The sequence below is a fragment of the Grampus griseus genome, assembly GCF_964374135.1.
Source record: "Grampus griseus genome assembly, chromosome: 7".
Lineage (NCBI taxonomy): Eukaryota > Metazoa > Chordata > Mammalia > Artiodactyla > Delphinidae > Grampus > Grampus griseus.
In genome coordinates, this window is record NC_139001.1 from 71,863,796 (window position 1) to 71,888,197 (window position 24,402).

The 24,402-nt window shown below is 38.2% G+C and overlaps 1 protein-coding gene across 4 annotated transcripts in view; it reads left to right on the top strand.

The window, feature by feature from the left end:
• WDSUB1 (WD repeat, sterile alpha motif and U-box domain containing 1) overlaps positions 1–24,402 on the top strand; it is a 76,217-nt gene that overhangs the window by 37,282 nt on the left and 14,533 nt on the right. For all 4 annotated transcript variants that reach the window (XM_082657705.1, XM_082657703.1, XM_082657704.1 and 1 more), the window contains one exon: positions 1,682–1,822. In XM_082657705.1, coding sequence (XP_082513831.1) covers positions 1,682–1,822 — 141 coding nt within the window. The remainder of the gene's footprint in view (positions 1–1,681; positions 1,823–24,402) is intronic.

Genomic DNA, 24,402 nt, shown 5'->3' on the forward strand with positions numbered 1-24,402 from the left:
AATATTGCCCATTGCCCATACTCAGGGTTTACTAGCCCTCAGCTGGTAAGGGTCTTTTCTTTCTGAGCAATTAAGTTTAATAACACTCACTGCCAAACCCCAATCACAAAGGGAGATGTCTTCTTCTGGCCAAGTTCTGTGGATATGATTTGGTAACTGCTTGCCTGAGGGCATTCTTAAATGACATTAAAATTAGAAAAGGGTAACACACAATTTAACCTTATCCAGTACATTTTGAAATAGGGTTTCTATATTCTTTATTAATAAACATTCTAAATATTGGCACACATGTATATTCGACAGGGTAATATATATATTGTTTTCAGAATATTAAATACCTCTATATCCTTATTACATGTTGTATAATTTTCCCCTTAAATGATATGACTTAATTATTTTAGTAGTTATGTAATTATTAATGTGTCTAATTAGTCCAATTATAAAAGTGTTTATAACATGGTGCTTTTAAAAAATTGTATTAAAAATCCTCAATTTTGTTTCAATGAATTACATAGGAGGTAAGTCATAGGAAAGCAGTAAAGCAGTTCCTAAGATGTAGGCAGCTGCTAGGTTGACTTACCATACTTGCATAGATATGGTCAATGAGTCCAAATAGATTTGAACAGTTTATTACTCATGGCACAGCAGGCAGCATGAGCTTCATATTTAAATTGGTTGCCCTTTCCACCTAGTCCTGTGGGGGCAATTTGTGTTGGTGTCATAGCTGAGGAACCCTGAGTTTATGAAACCCCCCTCCAATCGTATAAAGGGACTGCTAGCAGACTAGTCCAAGAGGAAGACATTATCTTTGTTCTTGTCAGGAAACAAATCTGCCCTCAGACTGGGAGGGAAACACTATCTCTAGCTTCCAAGTAAGTTTGCAGACATCCTTGAAAAGATTGCTAGACAAAAGGTGTCATAAGGTGTGTATAAACACATGGAGAATTACCTTCCAATCAGAAAGAAAGCTGATTTGGCTTTTTATGGGAACTCTGAGGTGTTCTGAAATGTTGTTCTTTTTTCCTACCCACCCTACACCCTCCAAACACCTCCACCTAAAATAGAACTGTCAGCTAGATTATCTAAAAATATAAACAGATAATCACACTAAACTTCCTAAACTTCACTGTATTAATCTTCCCGAAATTAAAAACTAAGATAATTTTAAAAACTTAAGATAAAAGTAATACAAATGAATGAAACATATGTGTAGAGTCTTGGACAAACATATGAACTTTATTTGAGATTGTGTTTCATATGAGAATCAGCAAGTAATATACCCAACTTCATAATGTTTAAAAATAGATGGAATTTTTATATTATCAAATTGAACATCTTTAGAAATGATTTTTAGGAAATTTTTTGTTGTCTAAATAAATTAACCTATAATAATGAGCCTTTTCTGATTTTGTGTGGTATATTAGTATTTGGGCAATCTGAAATTCTTGAGGAACTTTGAGAATCAAAAGTTATTTAGAATAAACTTGCTGAGTTATTTTAATCACACAGTATTCTATACTACAAATATTGATTAAAGAATTTATAAAGAAAAGGTTCCATGTGGTAAAACTGGATGTCTGAAGATTTTTGGTTGTAGTAGATGAAATTTCTCTTTGCTGAAGACTTGCATAAAGGTTAGAAGTAATAGTTCTCCAGCCCTAACAGAATAATTTCTTTTCAGAATCTCTAGGGCTGCGTAGTAAAGTTCTGCGGAAAATTGAAGAGCTCAGGACAAAGATGAAAACGCTTTCCTCTGAAATTCCTGATGAATTTATATGTCCAATAACTAGGGAGCTTATGAAAGATCCTGTCATTGCATCAGGTATGTGATGCTATTCTAAGTTTCAGGGCATATTATGTACTAAATAAATAATGTAGACAGTTCACAAAAGTTTGTGTTTAAATGTGAAACTTTTTCAAAATTTATTTCTCATAAGTTCTTTTTTTTTTTCTTTTTAAAAATTCCTTAGATCTGAGGTGAACTACTAAACATTGTATGTTTCTTAATGAATAAAATTGGATGGAGCAGGTTTGGATAAGATTAGAGACAAAAGAAATAATCTTGACAAGCCTTACTTAAACTTGTGAAATATGTATTTAGTTACTAGAATGTATAGTTAAAATACTGTTTTTTAAGATAGACTGTTGAGATCTATTATATTTATTTTGTCTATCATGAATTTAAACAACCTTACAGAAATAAGAATTTAAAGGATATAAAGTTACATCATTTCACATTAATTTCTAATCTTTGTAAATGAACACAGACATACATACTTTACATAGTTGTAATCAGTGAATCCATATCGTGCTTTTTATTTTTAAGACTATTATATACATTTCTGAATATTGGCTTAGTCTACATAATTTTCAGTGTTAATAACTTTATTACACTGGAGCTCTATGCTACAATTTGACTCTTCTACTATTTGGTGTATGTATATGTTTGAAAAGCTTTATGTTGTTAATAGCATTGTGCCGATATCTTGGTACTCCTTTCATTGTGTTGTTACCATTACTTAGGGGTATTTTCATGACATGTGTTCCCCAAAGCAGAATTAACTGATCAGAATATATATATATATATATATATATATATATATATATATATTTTTTGGCGGTATGCGGGCCTCTCACTGCTGTGGACTCTCCCGTTGTGGAGCACAGGCTCCGGACGCGCAGGCTTAACAGCCATGGCTCAGGCCCAGCCACTCCGCGGCATGTGGGATCTTCCTGGACCGGGGCACGAACCCGTGTCCCCTGCATCGGCAGGCAGACTCTCAACCACTGTGCCACCAGGGAAGCCCCCAGGATATTTTATGAATGTTAAAAAGAAGAGTTTTGATAGTTCTTGTTAGACTTTTATTAGATTGTTTTCTAGGAAAAAATAGTTTAGAATGCTACCAGAAATGTATGTAAGTGTACCTGTTTTTCCAGTTTTGTGATCATTGAATTTTAGAACTCATTTATTTTTGCAAGTTTAACACTTGTTTGAAACTGTATTCCTTTTTTTTAAAATTAATTTTTTTTTTTTTGCTGAATTTACATTTATTTACTCCGATTTTGTTTCTTATGCCAGTAGTGTACTTTTACAGTTAAACTAAATTATTGTTAAACAGTAAGTAAAAATCTTAAAAAAGTCTTTAAGAAAGTGTGCACATGTGGGCCCCTTTCTATTTGTTTTTATTTCTCAGAAATCTTTAGACTGCCTCATTTCTGGTCTGGATCAGTTATAGTGAAGGCAAAATTCCACTACAGTGGAGGTGTAGTGGAGTGTAGTCTGAGAGTGAGTTGATGGTTGATGGGGGTGATAATAAACTGGGACTTACGTCCTAAACTTACCCAGCTCATCAGAGAGACAGGTATACCAGATTTGGGGAAATTTGTAATTAGATGCAGGCATTAATTAAATACATCTTTTCTTAATTGTAGTAAAATACACATAAAATTTACTGTCTTAACCATTTTTAAGTGTATTACACTATTGTGTAACCAATCTCCAGAATATTTTCTTCTTGCAAAACTGAAACTATATACCTTCTTGTTTCTATGAATTTGACTATTCTACATATCTCATATAAGTGGAACCATACAGTGTTTGTCTTCTTGTGTCTGGCTTATTTCATTTAGCATAATGTTCTCGAGGTTCATCCACATTGTAGCCTGTGTCAGAATTTCGTTCCTTTTTAAAGCTGAATAATACACCATTCTATGTGTACACATCTTGTTTATCCATTCATCCATCAGTGGATGTTTGGTTTCCTTCCAGCTTTTGGCTATTATGAATAATGCTGCTTTGAACAGGGATATACAAATATCTCTTTGAGTTGCTGCTTTCACTTCCTTTGGGTAAATGCCCAGAAGTCGAATTGCTAGGTTATATGGTAATTCTTTTTTTTTCTTTTTTCTTTATTTTTCACATCTTTATTGGTGTATAAATGCTCCATGGTGTTTGCGTGCCGCACAACAAAGTGAATCAGCTATATGTATACATATATCCCCATATACCCTCCCACTTGAGCCTCCCTCCCACCTTCCCTATCCCATCCCTCTAGGTTGTCACAAAGCACCGAGCTGATCTCCCTGTGCTAAGCAGCAGCTTCCCACTAGCCATCCGTTTTACATTTGGTAGTGTATATATGTCAGTGGTACTCTCACTTCATCCCAGCTTTCCCTTCCCCACCCCGTGCCCTCAAGTCTTCCCTCAAGTCTGTTCTCTACGTCTGCGTCTTTATTCCTGCCCTGCCACTAGGTTCATCAGTACTGCTTTTTTAAATTCCATATATATGCGTTAGCATACGGTATTTGTTTTTCTCTTTCTGACAGTCTTCACTCTGTATGACAGATTCTAGGTCCATCCACCTCACTACAAATAACTCAGTTTTGTTCCTTTTATGGGTGAGTAATATTCCATTGTCTATATGTGCCACATCTTCTTTATCCAATCATCTGTTGATGGACATTTAGGTTACTTCCATGTCCTGGGTATTGTAAATAGTGCTGCAGTGAACATTGTGGTACATGTCTCTTTTTGAATTACGGTTTTCAAGGGTATATCCCCAGTAGTGGGATTGCTGGCTCATACGGTAGTTCTATTTTTAGTTTTTTAAGGAACCTCCATACTGTTCTCCATAGTGGCTGTTATCAATTTACATTCCCACCAACAATGCAAGAGGGTTCCCTTTTCTCCACACCCTCTCCAGCATTTACTGTTTCTAGATTTTTTGATGATGGCCATTCTGACTGGTGTGAGGTGATACCTCGTTGTGGTCACCTCGTTGTGGTCTTGATTTGCATTTCTCTAATGATTAGTGATGTTGAGCATCTTTTCATGCATTTGTTGGCCATCTGTATGTCTTCTTTGGAAAAATGTCTATTTAAGTCTTCCGCCCATTTTTGGACTGGGTTGTTTGTTTTTGTGATATTGAGCTGCATGAGCTGCTTGTATATTTTGGAGATTAATCCTTTGTCAGTTGCTTCATTTGCAAATATTTTCTCCCATTCTGAGGGTTGCCTTTTCATCTTGTTTATGGTTTCCTTTGCTGTGCAAACGCTTTTAAGTTTCATTAGGTCCCATTTATTTTTATTTCCCTTTAGGAGATGGGTCAAAAAGGATCTTGCTGGGATTTATGTCAAGAGTGTTCTACGTACGTTTTCTTCTAAGGGTTTTATAGTGTCTGGAATTACATTTAGGTTTTTAATCCATTTTGAGTTTATTTTTGTGTATGGTGTTAGGGTGTGTTCCAATTTCATTCTTTTACATGTAGCTGTCCATTTTACCCAGCACCACTTATTGAAGAGACTGTCTTTTCTCCATTGTATATCCTTGCCTCCTTTGTCTAAGATAAGGTGACCATATGTGTGTGGGTTTATCTCTGGGCTTTCTATCCTGTTCCATTGATCTATATTTCTGCTTTTGTGTCAGTACCATACTGTCTTAATTACTGTAGCTTTGTAGTATAGTCTGAAGTCAGGGAGCCTGATTCCTCCAGCTCCGTTTTTCTTTCTCGAGATTGCTATGGCTATTCGGGTCTTTTATGTTTCCATATAAATTGTAAAATTTCTTGTTCTAGTTCTGTGAAAAATGCCATAGGTAATTTGATAGAGATTGCATTGAACTACCCTGCTTTGGGTAGTATAGTCATTTTCACAATATTGATTCTTCCAATCCAGCAGCATGGTATATCCCTCCATCTGTTTATGTTATCTTTGATTTCTTTCATCGGTGTTTTATAGTTTTCTGAGTACAGGTCTTTTGTCTCCTTAGGTAGGTTTATTCCTAAGTATTTTATTCTTTTTGTTGTGATGGTAAATGGGATTGTTTCCTTAATTTCTCTTTCTGATCTTTCGCTGTTAGTGTATAGGAATTCAAGAGATACTGTGCATTATTTTGTATCCTGCAACCTTACCAAATGCATTAGTTCTAGTAGTTTTCTGGTGGCATCGTTCAGATTTTCTTTGTATAGTATCATGTCATTGAAAACAATGACAGTTTTACTTCTTCTTTTCCAATTTGTATTCCTTTTATTTCTTTTTCTTTGAATGCTGTGGCTAGGACTTACAATACTATGTTGAATAATAGTGACGAGAGTGGACCTCCTTGTCTTGTTCCTGATCTTAGAGGAAATGCTTTCAGTTTTTCACATCGAGAATGATGTGGCTGCTGGTTTGTCATATATGGTCTTTATTATGTTGAGGTAGGTTCCCTCTATGCCCACTTTCTGGAGAGTTTTTATCATAAATGGATGTTGAATTTTTTCAAAAGCTGTTTCTGCATCTATTGAGATGATCATATGGTTTTTATTCTTTCATTTGTTAATATGGTGTATCACATTGATTGTTTTGCATATATTGAAGAATCCTTGCATCCCTGGGATAAATTGCACTTGATCATGCTGTACAGTCTTTTTAATGTGCTGTTGGATTCTGTTTGCTAGTGTTTTGTTGAGGATTTTTACATCTATATTCATCAGTGATGTTGGTCTGTAATTTTCTTTTTTTGTACTATCTTTGTCTGGTTTTGATATCAGGCTGATGGTGGCCTCCTAGAATGAGTTTGGGAGTGTTCCATCCTCTGCAGTTTTTTGGAAGAGTTTGAGAAGGGCGGGTGTTACCTCTTCTCTAAATATTTCATAGAATTCCCCTGTGAAGCCATCTGGTCCTGGACTTTTGTTTGTTGGAAGATTTTTCATTATGGTTTCAATTTCATTACCTGTGATTGGTCTGTTTATATCTTCTCATTCTTCCTGGTTCAATATTGGAAGGTTGTACTTTTCCAAGAATTAGTCCATTTCTTCCAGGTTGTCCATTTTATTGGCATATAGCTGCTTATAGTAGTCTCTTATGATCTTTTGTATTTCTGTGGTGTCAGTTGTAATCTCTCCTTTTTCAGTTCTAATTTTATTGATTTGCGTCCTCTCTCTTTTTCTTGCTGAGTCTGGCTAAAGGTTTATCAATTTTGTTTATCTTCTCAAACAACTTACAGTTTTATTGATCTTTGTTATTGTTTTCTTTGTTTCTGTTTCATTTATTTCTGCTTTGATCTTTATTTCTTCTACTAACTTTGGGTTTTGTTTGTTCTTCTTTCTCTAGTTCCTTTAGATGTACGGTTAGATTGTTTGAGATTTTTCTTGTTTTTTGAGGTAGGATTGTATTGCTACAAACTTCCATCTTAGAAGTGCTTTTGCTGCATCCCATAGGTTTTGTATCATCATGTTTTCTTTGTCATTTGTTTGTAGGTTTTTTTTTTTTTTGGCGGTACGCGGGCCTCTCACTGCTGTGGCCTCTCCCGTTGCGGAGCACAGGCTCCGAACACGCAGGCTCAGCAGCCACGGCTCACGGGCCCAGCCGCTCCGCAGCATGTGGGATCCTCCTGGACCGGGGCACGAATCCGCGTCCCCTGCATCGGGAGGCAGACTCCCAACCACTGCGCCACCAGGGAAGCCCTGTAGGTATTTTTTTATTTCTTCAGTAATCTATGGTTATGTAGCAGCACACTATTTAGCCTCCTTGTATTTATGTTTTTTTACAGTTTTTTTTTGTGTGTGTGTAATTGATTTCTAATCTCATAGTGTTGTGGTTGGAAAAGATACTTGATATGATTTGTGACCCAAGATGTGATCTATTCTGGGGAACTTTTCATGTGCACTTGAGAAGAAAGTGTACTCTATGCTTTTGGGTGGTATGTCCTGAAAATATTAATTACGTCTACCTGGTCTGTTGTGTCATTTAAAGCTTGTGTTTCCTTATTTATTTTCTGCCTGGTTGATCTGTCTGTTGGTGTAAGTAGGGTGTTAAAGTCCCCCACTATTATTGTGTTACGGCGAATTTCTCCTTTTAAGGCTGTTGGTATTTGCCTTATGTATTGAGGTGCTCCTACGTTGGGTGCATAAATATTTATAATTGTTACGTTTTCTTGGATTGATCCCTTGATCATTATATAGTGTTCTTCCTTACTTCTTGTAACAGTCTTTATTTTAAAGTCTATTTTATCTAATATGAGTATTGCTACTCCAGCTTTCTTTCGATTTCCATTTGCATGGGATATCTTTTTCCACCCCCTCACTTTCAGTCTGTATGTGTTCCTAGGTCTGAAGTGCGTTTCTTTTTTTTTTTAACATCTTTAGTGGAGTATAATTGCTTTACAATGGTGTGTTAGTTTCTGCTTTATAACAAAGTGAATCAGTTATACATACACATATGTTCCCATATCTCTGAAGTGTGTTTCTTGTAGACAGCCTATATATGGGTCTTGTTTTTGTATCCATTCAGCCAGTCTGTCTTTTGGTTGAAGCATTTAATCCATTTACATTCAAGGTGATTATCGATATGTATGTTCCTATTACCATTTTCTTAATTGACTTGGGTTTGTTTTTGTGGGTCTTTTTCTTCTCTTGTGTTTCCCAATTAGAGAAGTTCCTTTAGCATTTGTTGTAAGGCAGGTTTGGTGGTCCTGAATTCTCATAGCTTTTGCTTGTCTGTAAAGCTTTTGATTTTTCCGTCGAATCTGAATGATATCCTTGCTGGGTAGAGTAATCTTGGTTGTAGGTTTTTCCCTTTCATCATTTAAAATATATCCTGCCATTCCCTTCTGGCCTTTAAAGTTTCTGCTGAGAAATCAGCTGATGTCCTTATGGGATTCCCTTGTGTGTTATTTTTTGCTTTTCCCTTGCTAGTTTTATTATTTTTTTAATTTAATTTTTGCTAGTTTGATTAACATGTCTTGGAGTTTTTCTCCTTGGCTTTATCCTGTATGGGACTCTCTGCGCTTTCTGGACTTAAGTGGTTATTTCCCTTCTGGTGTTAGGGAAGTTTTCAACTATGATGTCTTCAAATATTTTCTCAGACCCTTTCTGTTTCTCTTTTACTTCTGGGACCCCTATTATTCAAATGTTGGTGTGTTTAATGTTGTCCCAGACGTCTCTGAGACTGTCCTTACTTCTTCTCATTCTTTTTTTTTTATTCTGCTCCATGGCAGTTATTTCTACCATTTTATCTTCCAGCTCACTTATCCTTTCTTCTGCCTCAGTTATTCTGCTATTGATTCCTTCTAGAGTATTTTTAATTTCAGTTATTGTGTTGTTCCTCACTGTTTGCTCTTTAGTTCTTCTAGGTCCTTGTTAAAACGTTTCTTGTATTTTCTCCATTCTGTTTCCGAGATTTTGGATCATCTTTACTGTCCTTACTCTTAATTCTTTTTCAAGTAAGTTGACTATTTCATCTTCATTTATTTGGTGTTGTAGGTTTTTACTTTGCTCCTTTGTCTGTAACATTGTTTTGTTGTTTGGTTTTTTTTTTGATGAGTGGGATTGTGTTCCTGTTTTACTGGTTGTTTGGCCTGAGGCGTCCAGCACTGGAGTTTGCAGGTGGTTGGGTGGAGCTGATCTTGGTGGTGAGATGAGCACCTCTGGGAGGCCTCACTCTGATTAATATTCCCTGAAGTTCTCTGTTAGTCCAGTGATTTGGACTCAGTGCTCCCACCACAGGAGCTCAGGCCCAACCTCCGGCTGGGAACCAAGATCCCGCAAGCTGTGCGGTTCAGCAAAAAATAAGAAAAAAAGGAGTAGTACAATAACAAAGAATAAATAATAAAATAAATTTAGAAAGATAAAAAATGCATTAGGAAAATAAAAATATAATTGAAACAACTGCAACAAGGTAAAAGAAAACCACAACAGAAAAAAGAGAAAAAAAGGGTAGGGGGAACAAGCCAAAAGGAACAAACAATAACAAAGTATAAAGAATAAAATAAAATTGGAAAAATAAAAGATTAGAAAAAATAAAAATATAAAGGAGTCAACAACAAGGTAAAAGTGAATGCCAACCTAAAAGAAGAAAAAAAAAAGCCTTGGCTATTGGGGGCGGAGCTTATGCAGGGGTGGAACTTAGGTAGGGGCGGGGCTTAGGCTGTGGTGAGACCTGTGGGGGGGTGGTTATGTTTAAGCATGGGGCGGGGCTTAGGCTCAAGACCCGCACAGCTGTCAGAGGCCTTGGGGGCGAGGCCTAGGCTTAGGACCTGCGCAGAAGGGGAGAGGCAGCACATCCAGAGGGCCTCTGGAGTGTGGAGTTCCAGAGTTTGGAGGTAGGGCCCTATGTGAGGGTGCGTGGGTGGGGTTTAGGCCCAGCTCATTGGAGGGGGTCTCAGGCGGTGTCTCTGAGTGTAGATGTAGGGCCCTAGGTGAGGGTGTAGCGCTGGAGCTTGGGCTCTGCGCAGCAGAAGGGAGGGTCTGAGGGCAGAGGATTATGCCCACAAGGGCAGCAGGCTCCCCGGTGCCCAAATGGGCAGGCAAAGCGCTGGCCGCATTCCTTTCCATTCTTCCGCCCCCAACAGTCTCCCCCATCACTGCTGGACCCCAACCATGGGTGGGTCCCGCTGGGTGTAGGAACTCTTCCCCTCCCCCAGCCGCCCCTCAGGGGTGCTGGTCCCAGAGGTCTGGCCTTTACTTTTGCTCCCCCTTCCCTCCCTCCCACTCTCTCAGGACCTGCATGGCTAGAGGGGGCCTAGGTGGACAGAGGATCAGGACCGGGATCTCTGCAGGCTCCCAGGGGCCCAGTTGGGCAGGGGAAACCCTGGACATGCTCCCTTTTGATCCTCTACCCTCCTAATTGTCCCCCACTTCCCCCTTCTGGGTGTGGGATCCCTTCCCCTCCCCCAGCCGCCCCTCAGGGGTGCTGGTCCCATCCCGCCTCCACTTCTCCTCCCCCATCACTGCCCCTCACACACACCTCACGTCCTACCCGGTCACTGGGGGTTCCTCTCATCCCCTTAGGTGTCCATGGTCCCCCACTGGTCCCTGGTAGGTGCTCTAGTTGTGCAGAGATGCAAATTCTGTGTCCCCCTAGTCTGCCATCTTGACTCCGCCCTGTCTTGCAGTCTTAATGTGAATGTTTCTGTAGAATAAATTACCTAAAGCTGCAGTTAGTGAAGGATACTGACAAATTGTCCTCTCAACATTATATGAGGTCCCTATTTCCCATATCCTTGCCTCTACTGGGTGTTAGCAATCTTAATCTTTCTCATTCTAATAAGTGAGAAGTAATCTCACTTTGCATTTTTTTGTATAATATTGAGTTTGAGCGCTTTTAAATGTTTTTAACCACTTATAATTCCTTATGTGACTCTCTTATTCATCAGCATTTAATTCAAATTTAATTTCATTATTTTTAGTTATTATTTAGTAAGAAACATACTTAATGGGAGCCACTATGATCTAGTTGTTGAGCATATGCACTGAAGAACCAGACTGCCTGGGTCTAAATCTGTTTCATTACTTATTAGCTGAGTTACCTTGTGGGAGGTTATATAATCTTGCTGTGTCTCATTTTCCTTATGTACAAAATGGGATACTAGTACTTAACCTCATGGGATTCTTATAAGAATCAAATGAGTTAATGCATGTTAGGTACTTAAAAGAGCACCACTCAATGGCAGTAAACTCGTTTAATTTCAGGCTATGAAATTTTCTCTGAGCATGGTAATGGCTGTATATTTTTGGCTTTGGTATGTTATATCAGGACCCTTATTTGCAACTGAAAGTAACTCAACTTGAATTAGGTTAAGCTTAAATGGTAATTATTAATAGTTACTGTAAGTGAGTCTCAGGAAAAACTGGCACCAGAGACGTGAGTGTTGTTGGGGGACTGTTTCTTATCTGCTCCAAGGCTTCTGAATAGCCACCTTCTGTGATACTCAGTGTGCCTCTTCCATGTGTTAGAAAAACATGAACACCTGTAGGTCCCAAATTTTACATTTTACAGTTTCACCCACCAGAAAGGGACCATTCTGACATTTCTCTCTAGTGCCAACTCCAAAAATCCCAGAGGCTCCCAACCTGATCCAGGAGCCTATCCCAGTGCTAGTCTCTGCAGGCATGAGGTGCAGCGCTGAGATTTGTCTGACCGTGGAGAGTAGAATTATATATAAATGGAGCAACATCATAAGGAGGATAGTGGTGGAAGGGACAGTTTCCAGAAAAGGGGTACTGACCAAATAATAAATATTCACTACCTAGATTTTGCCATATTTTCCATATCTTCAATTTCTAAGTAATATATACTTTCAGCTTACATTTCTACTTTTACCCAAAGGTTGGTAGAAAAACTGTTTTAAACTTTGCAAATTGTTTGATTAGTTTTGAGGTTGTGTTTTGGGAAAGGGGTGTCTAGTTTTGTTGCATGGAATCAAATGTGAAACTGTATTTCTTTGGGGAGTTAGAGATTTTCCTTGTATGTTTGTTATAAAATTTATATGGTTAATTTTTTATAAAGTTTCGATGGATATTTGAAGGAAAAGTATTTCTTCTCTTTGGTTCCAAAATTATTTTTTGCAACATTATTGATATATTACAGTATATCAATATATAGATAGATATAGATATCAAATTGATAATTGTCTAATTCAGATCCTCTGTATCATTGCTCTCCAGTAGAACTTTTTGTGATGATGGAAGTGTTCTTTGTACTGACCATTGTAGTAACATCAGGCACATGTGGTTACTGAGCACTTGAAATGTGGCTACTGTTACTGGGGATATGAATATTTTACTTAATTGTGATTGATTTAAATTCAAATAGCCACTTGTGGCTACTGTATTGGACAGTACAGCTCCATAATCTATTTTTTTGGATAAAATTTATTGAGGTATAATTTAAATAATAATATCTCTTCATTTTAAGTATACAGTGTGATGAGTTTTTGAAACGTGTATACCTGTGCATCCACCATCATGATCAAGGTATAAATGTTATCATCATCCCAGAAAGTTATTTTATCCCCTTTACAGTCAATATTTTTCCACCCCTGGCCTTATGTAACCACTGATCTACTTTTTGGCACTCTAGATCATATTTGCCTGTCTAGAATTTGATATAAATGGAATCCTTCAGTATATACTTTTGGTATCCGGCTTTTTTCACTCAGCAGAATGCTTAGGATTCATTTATATTATTGCACATATCAGTAATTCATTGCTTTGAATTGTTGAGTAGTGTTCCATTACATGGATATACCATAGTATATTTATCCATTAACTGTTAATGAACTTCTGGGCTTCTCCAGTTTATGGCTATTATGAATGAAGCTACTGTAACATTCATGTACATGTACATGTCTTTGTCTGGACATGGTTCCTTTCTCTTGGTTAGTTAGGAGTGAAATTTCTGTGTTGTATAGTAAGTGAATGTTTAACTTTCGAGAGAGACTGCCAAACTGTTTCTCAAAGCAGTTGCACCATTTAAGTTCCCAACTGAAAATTCCAATTTCTCCACATACTTGCCAACATTTGGTATTGTTAGTCTTTTAATTTTTGCCATTCTGGTGGGTGTGAAGTGGTATCTCATTGTACCTGTAATTTGCATTTTTCTGATTATTAGTGTTGTTGAGATTTTATCCTGTTTTCTTCTAGATGTTTTATAGTTGTATATTTTATGTTTAGGTCTATGATTTATTTCAAGTTAATGTTTGCAAGATAAGAGTAAGCTTTTCTTCTTTTCCTAAATGGGAATTCAATTGTTCCAACAGCATTAATTGAGAAATCTTTTCCCATTGAATTATTTTAGCAACTTTGTTGAAAATCACTTGACTGTATTACTGGTCTGTTTATAGATTTTCTGTGACCTGTTGATCTTTATGTCTGTCCTTGTGCCGGTTACATCAGTGCCTTGATTACTGTAGCTTTATCTTGAAGTAGGTCTTCTTTTTCTTTTCTTAATTAATTAATTTTTGGCTGTATTGGTTCTTTGTTGCTGCGTGCAGGCTTTCTTTAGCTGTGGCGAGCAGAGGCTACTCTTTGTTGCAGTGCACGGACTTCTCATTGTGGTGGCTTTTCTTGTTGCGGAGCATGGGCTCTAGGCACACGGGCTTCAGTAGTTGTGGCACACAGGCTCAGTAGTTGTGGCTCGTGGGCTCTAGAGCTCAGGGTTAGTAGTTGTGGCGCATGGGCTTAATTGCTCTGCGGCATGTGGGCTCTTCCTGGACCAGGGCTTGAACCCATATTCTTAACCACTGTGCCACCAGGGAGGCCCTTGAAATAAGTGTTGAAATCAGGTAGTATAAGTCATATTAGTTCTTTTTTTTAGCATCTTTATTGGAGTATAATTGCTTTACAATGGTGTGTTAGTGTCTGCTGTATAACAAAGTGAATCAGCTATATGTATACATATATTCCCATATCTCCTCCCTCTTGCATCTCCCTCCCACCCTCCCTATCGCACCCCTCCAGTTGGACACAAAGCACCGAGCTGATCTCCCTGTGCTATGCAGCTGCTTCCCACTAGCTATCTATTTTACATTCGGTAGTGTATATATGTCCATGCCACTCTCTCACTTTGTCACAGCTTAACCTCCCCCCACCATGTCCTCAAGTCCATTCTCTACATCTGCATCTTTATTCCTGTCCTGCCTGTAGGTTCTTCAGAACCATTTTTTTGTTTTTTAGATTCCATATATATGTGTTAGCATATGGTGTTTGTTTTTCTCTTTCTGACTTACTTCACTCTGCGTGATAGTCTCTAGGTCCATCCACCTCACTACAAATAACTCAATTTCATTTCTTTTTATGACTCAGTAATATCCCATTGTATATATATGCCACACCTTCTTTATCCATTCATCTGTCAGTGGACACTTAGGTTGCTTCCATGTCCTGGCTGTTGTAAATAGAGCTGCAGTGAACATTGTGGTATGTGACTCTTTTTGAATTACAGTTTTCTTGGGTATATGCCCAGTAGTGGGATTGCTGGCTCATACGGTAGTTCTATTTTTAGTTTTTTCAGGAACCTCCATACTGTTCTCCATAGTGGCTGTATCAATTTCCAGTTCTACCAGCAGTGCAAGAGGGTTCCCTTTTCTCCACACCCTCTCCAGCATTTATTGTTTGTAGACTTTTTGATGATGGCCATTCTGACCAGTGTGAGGTGATACCTCATTGTGGTCTTGATTTGCATTTCTCTTAACGATTAGTAATGTTGAGCATCCTTTCATGTGTTTGTTGGCCATCTGTATATCTTCTTTGGATAAATGTCTATTTAGGTCTTCTGCCCATTTTTGGATTGGGTTGTTTGTTTTTTTGATATTAAGCTGCATGAGCCGCTTGTATATTTTGGAGATTAATCCTTTGTCAGTTGCTTCATTTGTAAATATTTTCTCCCATTCTGAGGGTTGTCTTTTGGTCTTGTTTATGGTTTCCTTTGCTGTGCAAAAGCTTTTGAGTTTCATTAGGTTCCATTTGTTTATTTTTATTTTTATATCCATTTCTCTAGGAGGTGGGTCAGAAAGGATCTTGTTGTGATTTATGTCATAGGGTGTTCTGCCTATGGTTTCTTCCAAGAGTTTGATAGTGTCTGGCCTTACATTTAGGCCTTTAATCCATTTTGCGCTTATTTTTGTGTATGGTGTTAGGGAGTGTTCTAATTTCATTCTTTTACATGTAGCTGTCTGTTTTTCCCAGCACCACTTATTGAAGAGGCTGTCTTTTCTCCACTGTATATTCTTGCCTCCTTTACTTATTAGTTCTTTTTCAAAACTGTTTTAGTTATTCTTGGTCTTTAGCATATTTCTGTACAGACGTTAGAATTACTTTCTCAGTTTTTATGGAATAGTGTGCCAGATGTTTTTCTGTGTGTGTGTGTGTGTGTGTGTTAAAAAATAAATAACACTACTGTACACTTAAAAATGGTTAAGAAGGTAAGTTTTAACAGTATGCACATTGTTCTGTGACAGATCTCTAGAACTTTTTCATTTTGCAAAACTGAAATTCTCTATTTATTGAACAATTCTCCTGTTCCTCCTCTCCCCAGCCCCTGGTAACCACAGTCTACTTTCTGTTTCTATAGTTTACATACCTCATATAAGTGGAATCATACAGTATTTGTTTTTTTGTGGCTGGCTTATTACATTCAGCATAATGTCCTAAAGGTTCATTAAGGTTGCTACAAATGGCAGGATTTCCATTCTATTAAGGCTGGATAATATTCTATTGTATGAGTATACCCTATCTTGTTTATCCATTCATCCATTGTTGGACACTTGGGTTGCTTCTCCCTCTTGGCGGTTGTCAGTAATGATGCTGGGAATATGGGTGTGCAGATAGCTCTTTGAGATTATGTTTTCACTTCCTTCGGGTATATACCCAGAAGTGGAATTGCTGGATCACATTGTAATTCTATTTTTAATTTTTTTGACGAGCCTCCATACTATCTTTTATAGTGGCGGCACCATTTTACATTACTGCCAACAATGCACGAGGGTTCTTATTTTTCTGCATTCTCACCAACACTAGTTATTTTCTGGTTTTTGTTTTGTTTTGTTTTGATAGTGACTATCCTAATGGGTGTGAGGTGATTTCTCATTGTAATTCTGATTTGCATTTTCCTAATGATTTGTGATGTTGAGCACCTTTTCATATGCTTGTTGGCCATTTGTACATCTTCTTTGGAGAAATGTCTATTCAAGACCTTTGCACATTTAAAAAATGAGGTTGTTTATTTTTTTTTGTTGAGCCCTAGGAATGCTTTATATGTTTTAGGTATTAACTTACCATATATATGGTTTGCAGATATTTCTCTGTAGGTTGCCTTTCCACTCTGTTGATTGTTTCCTTTGCTGCGGAGAAGTTTTTAAGTTTGATGTACAGTCAGCCCTCTGTATACACAGCTTCCCCCCAAATTCCAGAAAGTTTCAAAAAGCAAATCTTGAATTTTCTGCACGCTGACATCTATTTAAATAGTATTTACATTCTACTGGGTATTATAAGTAATCTAGAGATGATTTAAAGTATATGGGAGGGGAGATTGGTTCAAGATGGTGGAGTAGAAGGGTGTGTGCTCACTCCCTCTTATGACAGCACTGGAATCACAACTAACTGCTGAACAGTAATCGACAGGAAGACACCGGAACTCACCAAAAAAGATACATCACATCCAAAGACAAAGGAGAAGCTTCAGTGAGACGGTAGGAGGGGCTCAATCACAATAAATTCAAATCCCATAACCGCTGGGTAGGTGACTCAAAAACTGGAGAACAGTTATACCACAGAGGTCCATCCACTGGAGTGAAGGTTCTGAGCCCCATGTCAGGCTTCCCAACTGGGGGTCTGGCACAGGAGGAGGAATTCCCAGAGAATCAGACTTTGAAGGCTAGCGGGATTTGATTGCAGGACTTTGACAGGACTGGGGGAAACAGAGACTTCACTCTTGAAGGGCACACACAGGGTAGTGTGCATATCGGGACCCAGGTGGAAGGAGCAGTGACCCCATAGGAGACTAAGCCAGGCCTGCATGCTGTTGTTGGAGGGTCCCTTGCAGAGGCAGGGGGTGGCTGTGGCCCACTGCAGGGACAAGGACACTGGCAGCAGAAGTTCTGGGAAGTACTCCATTAGCCCCACCAAAGAGCCCATAGCCTCCAGTGCTGGGTTGCCTCAGGCCAAACAACCAACAGGGGGGGAACTCAGCCCCACCCATCAGCAGACAAGCAGATTAAAGTTTTACTGAGCTTTGCCCACCAGAGCAACACCCAACTATACCCACCACCAGTCCGTCCCATCAGGAAGCTTACACAAGCCTCTTAGATAGCCTCATCCAACAGAGGGCAGACAGAAGAAGCAAGAACTACAACAATCCTGCAGTCTGTGGAACGAAATCCCCTTTCACAGAAAGATAGACAAAATGAAAAGGCAGAGGACTATGTACCAGATGAAGGAACAACATAAAACCCCAGAAGAACAACTAAATGAAGTGGAGATAGGCAACCTTCCAGAAAAAGAATTAAGAATAATGATAGTGAAGATCCAGGACCTCGGAAAAAGAATGGAGGCAAAGATCAAGAAGATGTAAGAAATATTTAACAAAGACCTAGAAGAATTGAAGAATAAACTCCTAGAAAAGTTAAAGAACAAACAAACAGAGATGAACAATACAATAACTGAAATGAAAAATACACTAGAAGGAATCAATAGCAGAATAACTGAGGCAGAAGAACGGATAAGTGACCTGGAAGACAGAATGGTGGGATTCACTGCTGTGGAACATAATAAAGAAAAAAGAATGAAAAGAAATCAACACAGCCAAAGAGATCTCTGGGATATTAAACGCACCAACATTTGCATTATAGGGGTGCCAGAAGGAGAAGAGAGAGAGAAAGGACCTGAGAAAAGATTTGAAGAGATTATAGTTGAAAACCTCCCTAACATGGAAAAGGAAATAGCCACCCAAGTCCAGGAAGCACAGAGAGTCCCAGGCAGCATAAACCCAAGGAGAAACACACTGGGACACATAGTAATCAAACTGACAAAAAATAAAGAAAAATTATTAAAAGCAACAAGGGAAAAACGACAAGTAACATGCAAGGGAACTCTAAGGTTAACAGCTGATTTCTCAGCAGAAACTCTACAAGCCAGAAGGGAGTGACACGATATATTTAAAGTGATGAAAGGGAACAACCTACAACCAAGATTACTCTACCTGGCAAGGATCTCATTCAGATTCGATGGAGAAATCAAAACCTTTACAGACAAGGAAAAGCTAAGAGAATTCAGCACCACCAAACCAGCTCTACAACAAATGCTAAAGGAACTTCTGGAAACACAAGAGAAGAAAAGAATCTAGGAAAACAAACCCAAAACTGTTAAGAAAATGGTGATAGGAACATATGTATTGATAATTACTTTAAATGTGAATGGATTAAATGCTCCAACCGAAAGACACAGGCTTGCTGAATGGATACAAAAACAAGACCCATATATATGCTGTCTACAAGAGACCTACTTCAGACCTAGGGACACATACAGACTGAAAGTGAGGGGATGGAAAAATATATTCCATGCAAATGGAAATCAAGAGAAAGCTGGAGTAGCAATACTCGTATCAGATAAAATAGGCTTTAAAGATGTTACAAGAGACAAGGAAGGACACTACATAATGATCAAGGGATCAATCCAAGAAGAAGATATAACAATTATAAATATATATGCACCCAACATAAGAGCACCTCAGTGCATAAGGCAGGTGCTAACAGCTATCAAGGAGGAAATCTACAGTAACACAATTCTAGTGGGGGACTTTAACACCTCACTTACAGCAATGGACAGATCATCCAGCCATAAAATTAATAAGGGAACCCTAAATTTAAATGACACAACAGACCAGATAGATTTAATTGATATATATAGGACATTCCATCCAAAAACAGCAGATTACACTTTCTTCTCAAGTGCACACAGAACATTCTCCAGGATAGATCACATCTTGGGTCAAAAATCAAGCCACAGTAAATTTAAGAAAATTGAAATCATGTCAAGCATCTTTTCCGACCACAACGCTATGAGATTAGAATTCAATTACAGGGGGAAAAAACGTAAAAAACACAAACACATGGAGGCTAAACAATACGTTACTAAATAACCAAGTAATCACTGAAGAAATCAAAGAGGAAATCAGAAAATACCTAGAGATAAATGACAACAGAAACACGATGATCCAAAGCCTATGGGATGCAGCAAAAGCAGTTCTAAGAAGCAAGTGTATAGCAATACAAGCTTACCTCAAGAAACAAGAAAAATCTCAAATAAACAATCTAACCTTACACTGAAAGGAACTAGAGAAAGAACAAACAAAACCTAAAGTTAGTAGAAGGAAAAAATCATAAAGATCAGAGCAGAAATAAATGAAGTAGAAACAAAGAATAGCAATGATCAGTAAAACTAAAAGTTGGTTCTTTGAGAAGATAAACAAAATTGATAAAGCATTAGCCAGACTCATCAAGAAAAAGAGAGAGAGGACTCAATAAAATTAGAAATGAAAAAGGAGAAGTTAGATACCACAGAAATACAAAAGATCCTAAGAGACTAGTACAAGCAACTCTATGCCAATAAAATGGACAACCTGGAAGAAATGGACAAATTCTTAGAAAGGTATAACCTTCCAAGACTGAACCAGGAAGAAATAGAAAATATGAACAGACCAATCACAAGTAATGAAATTGAAACTGTGACTAAAAATCTTCCAACAAACAAAAGTCCAGCACCAGATGGCTTCACAGGTGTATTCTATCAAACATTTAGAGAAGACCTAACACCCATCCTTCTCAAACTTTTCCAAAAAATTGCAGAGGAAGGAACATTCCAAAACTCATTCTATGAGGCCACCATCACCCTGATACCAAAACGAGACAAAGATACTACAAAAAAAGAAAATTACAGACCAACATCACTGATGAATATAGAATCAAAAATCCTCAACAAAATACTAGGAAACAAAATTCAATACCACATTAAAAGGATCATATACCATGATCAAGTGGGATTTATCCCAGGGATGCAAGGATTTTTCAGTATATGCAAATCAATCAGTGTGATACACTATATTAACAAATTGAGGAGTAAAAATCATATGGTCATCTCAATAGATGCAGGAAAAGCTTTTGACAAAATTAAACACCATTTATGATAAAACTCTCCAGAAAGTGGCCATAGAGGGAACCTACCTCAACATAATAAAGGCCATATATGACAAACCCACAGTAAATATCGTTCTCAATGGTGAAAAACTGAAAGCATTTCCTCTAAAATCAGGAACAAGACAAGGATGTCCACTCTCGCCACTATTATTCAACATAGTTTTGGAAGGCCTAGCCATGGCAATAAGAGAAGAAAAAGAATGAAATGAATACAAATTGGAAAAGAAGAAGTAAAACTGTCACTGTTTGCCAATGACATGATACTATACATAGAGAATGGTAACGATGCCACTAGAAAACTACTAGAGCTAATTAATGAATTTGGTAAAGTTGCAGGATACAAAAGTAATATACAGTAATCTCTTGCATTCCTATACACTAACAACAAAAGATCAGAAAGAGAAATTAAACAGTCCTGTTCACCACTGCAACAAAAAGAATAAAATACCTGGGAATAAACCTACCTACGGAGGTAAAAGACCTGCACTCAGAAAACTATGAAACACTGATGAAATATATCAAAGATGACACAAACAGATGGAGTGATATACTGTGTTCTTGGATTGGAAGAATCAATATTGTGAAAATGACTATACTACCCAGAGACATCTACAGATTCAGTGCAATCCCTATCAAATTACCAATGGCATTTTTTTACAAAACTAGATCAAAAAATCTTAAAAATCTGTATGGAGACACAAAAGACCCCGAATAGCCGAAGCAATCTTGAGGGAAGAAAACAGAGCTGGTGGAATCAGACTGCTGACTTCAGACTATACTACAAAGCTACAGTATTCAAGACAGTATGGTACTGGCAGAAAAACAGAAATACAGATCAATGGAACAGGATAGAAAGCCCTAGATTAATGGAAATAAAAACAAAAATAAATGGAACCTAATGAAACTTAAAAGCTTTTGCATGGCAAAGGAACCTATAAAGAAGACGAAAAGGCAACCCTCAGAATGGGAGAAAATATTTGCAAATGAGTCAAAGGACAAAGGATTAATCTCCAAAATATATAAACAGCTCATGCAGCTCAATATTAAAAAAACAAACAACCCAATGAAAAGCACAGAATACCTAAATAGGCATTTCTCCAAAGAAGACATACAGATGGCCAAGAGGCACATGAAAAGCTGCTCAACATCACTAATTATTAGAGAAATGCAAATCAAAACTACAATGAGGTATCACCTCACACCAGTCAGAATGGCCGTCATCAGAAAATCTGCAAACTACAAAGGCTGGAGAGGGTGTGGAGAAAAGGGAACACCCTTGCACTGTTGGTGGGAATGTAAATTGATACAGCCACTGTGGAGAACAGTATGGAGGTTCCTTAAAAAAACTAAAATTACCATATGACCCAGCAATCCCACTACTGGGCATATACCCGGAAAAAACCGTAATTCAGAAAGATTCATGCAGGGCTTCCCTGGTGGCGCAGTGGTTGAGAATCCGCCTGCCGATGCAGGGGACACGGGTTCGTGCCCCAGTCCAGGAGGATCCCACATGCCACGGAACGGCTAGGCCCGTGAGCCATGGCCGCTGGGCCTGCGTGTCCAGAGCCTGTGCTCTGCAAAGGGAGAGGCCACAACAGTGAGAGGCCCGTGTACCACAAAAAAAAAAAAAAAAAAGACACATGCACCCCAATGTTCATTGCAGCACTGTTTACAATAGCCAGGTTATGGAAGCAATCTAAATGCCCATCTACAAGAAGGTGTGGGACATGTATAGAATGGAATATTACTCATCCATAAAAGGGAATGAAATTGGGTCATTCGTAGAGACGTGGATGGACCTAGAGATTATCATACAGGGTGAAGTAAGTAAGAAAGAGAAAAACAAATATCGTATGTTAACGCATATATGTGGAATCAAGAAAAATGGTACAGATGAACCTGTTTGCAAGGCAGAAATAAAGACACAGATGTAGAGAACAAACATATGGACACCAAGGGGGGAAGCAGAGTGAGTGGTGGTGGGATGAATTGGGAGATTGGGATTAACGTATGTACAGTAGTATGTGTAAAATAGATATTAAGAACTGGCTGTATTAAATAAAGTCAAATAAAATTCAAAAAAAAAGTATATGGGAGTATGTGCATAGGTTACATGCAAATACTATGCCATTTTACGTAAGGGACTTTTGCACCTGTGGATTTTGGTATCCACAGGGGGTCCTTTAACCAAACCACTTTGGATACTAGGGACGACTTCAGTCCCATTTGTCTGTTTTTGCTTTTGTTGCCTGTGCCTTTGGTGTCCTAGCCAAGAAAGCATTGCCAAACTCAATGAATATTCTCTTCAACAAGTGTTGCTGGGAAAACTAGATATCCACATATGGAAGAATGAAGTTGGATCCTTACTTTAACCATATACAAAAATGAATTCAGATGGATTAAAGAACTAAGTATAAGAGTTGAAACTATAGGGCTTCCCTGGTGGCGCAGTGGTTGAGAGTCCGCCTGCTGATGCAGGGGACACTGGTTCGTGCCCCGGTCTGGGAAGATCCCACATGCCGTGGAGCGGCTAGGCCCATGAGCCATGGCCACTGGGCCTGCGCATCTGGAGCCTGTGCTCCACAACAGGAGAGGCCACAACAGTGAGAGGCCCGCGTACCGCAAAAAAAAAAAGAGTTGAAACTATAAACCTCCAAGAAGAAAGCATAGGGGAAAGCTTCATGACGTGGAAAAATGTGTAGTCTTTCCCCATTGTGTAATGTTGGCACCCTTGTTGAAGATCATTTGACCATATATGTGAGTGTTCATTTCTGAGCTCTCTATTCTGTTCCATTGGTCTGTATGTCTGTCTTTATGCCAGTACCACACTATTTTGATTATTGTAGCTTTGTAGTATGTTTTGAAATAAGAAAGCATGAAGCTTCTAGCTTTGTTCTTTCTCAGGGTTGTTTTGACTCTCCAGGGTCCCTTGAGATTCCATATGAATTTTAGGATAGATTTTTCTATTTTTGCAAAAAATGCAGTTGGGATTTTGATAGAGATTGCATTGATTCTGTAGATCACTTTGGGTAGTATGGAGTATTTAACATTATTAACTCTTCCAACCCGTGAATACAGGATGTCTTTCCATTTGTTTGTGTCTTCTTTTATTTCTTTCAGCATGTTTTGTAGTTTGCAGTATAAAAGCTTACAAGGATTTTGCTTGGGATAGTGTTTAATCTGTAGATCCCTTTGGTATTGACAACTCCAATTCACAGGTATGATATAGCTCTCCTTTTATTTAGGTGTTCTTTTAAAATTTAAACTGAGTTTATTTTATTTATTTTTGGCTGCGTTGGGTCTCCATTGCTGTGTGCAGGCTTTCTCTATTTGTGGTGAGCAAGGGCTACTCTTCATTGTGGTGCGCAGGCTTCTCATTGCAGTAGCTTCTCTTGTTGCGGAGCATGGGCTCTAGGTGCACGGGCCTCAGCCGTTGTGGTGCACAGCCTTAGTTGTTCCACAGCATGTGGGATCTTCCTGGACCAGGGCTCGAACCTGTGTCCCCTGCACTGGCAGGTGGATTCTTAACCACTGCACCACCAGGGAAGCTCTACTTAGGTCTTCTTAATATTTGCTGAACAGTGTTTGTGTTTCGGTCTATAGGTTTTGCACATATTTTGCCAACATTATCCTTAGGTATTTCATTTTTTATAACAAATTTGTAAATACAACTTTTCAAACTTTCGATTTCCAGTTCTTAATTGCCTGATATTTCACACTGGATTTTGTAGATTTACTTTATTTTTTGACTTGCTTAGTTTATTAGTAACAAGAGCTTTTAAAATAGATCCTTTGACTTTCTAAAGTAAAAAAAAAAATTCATTTTATTTTTTAGATTCCACATGTAAGTGATAATATACAGTATTTATTTTTCTCTGACTTATTTCATTAAGCATAATACTCTCCAGGTCCATCCATGTTGCTGTAAATGGCAAAATTTCATTCTTTTTTAT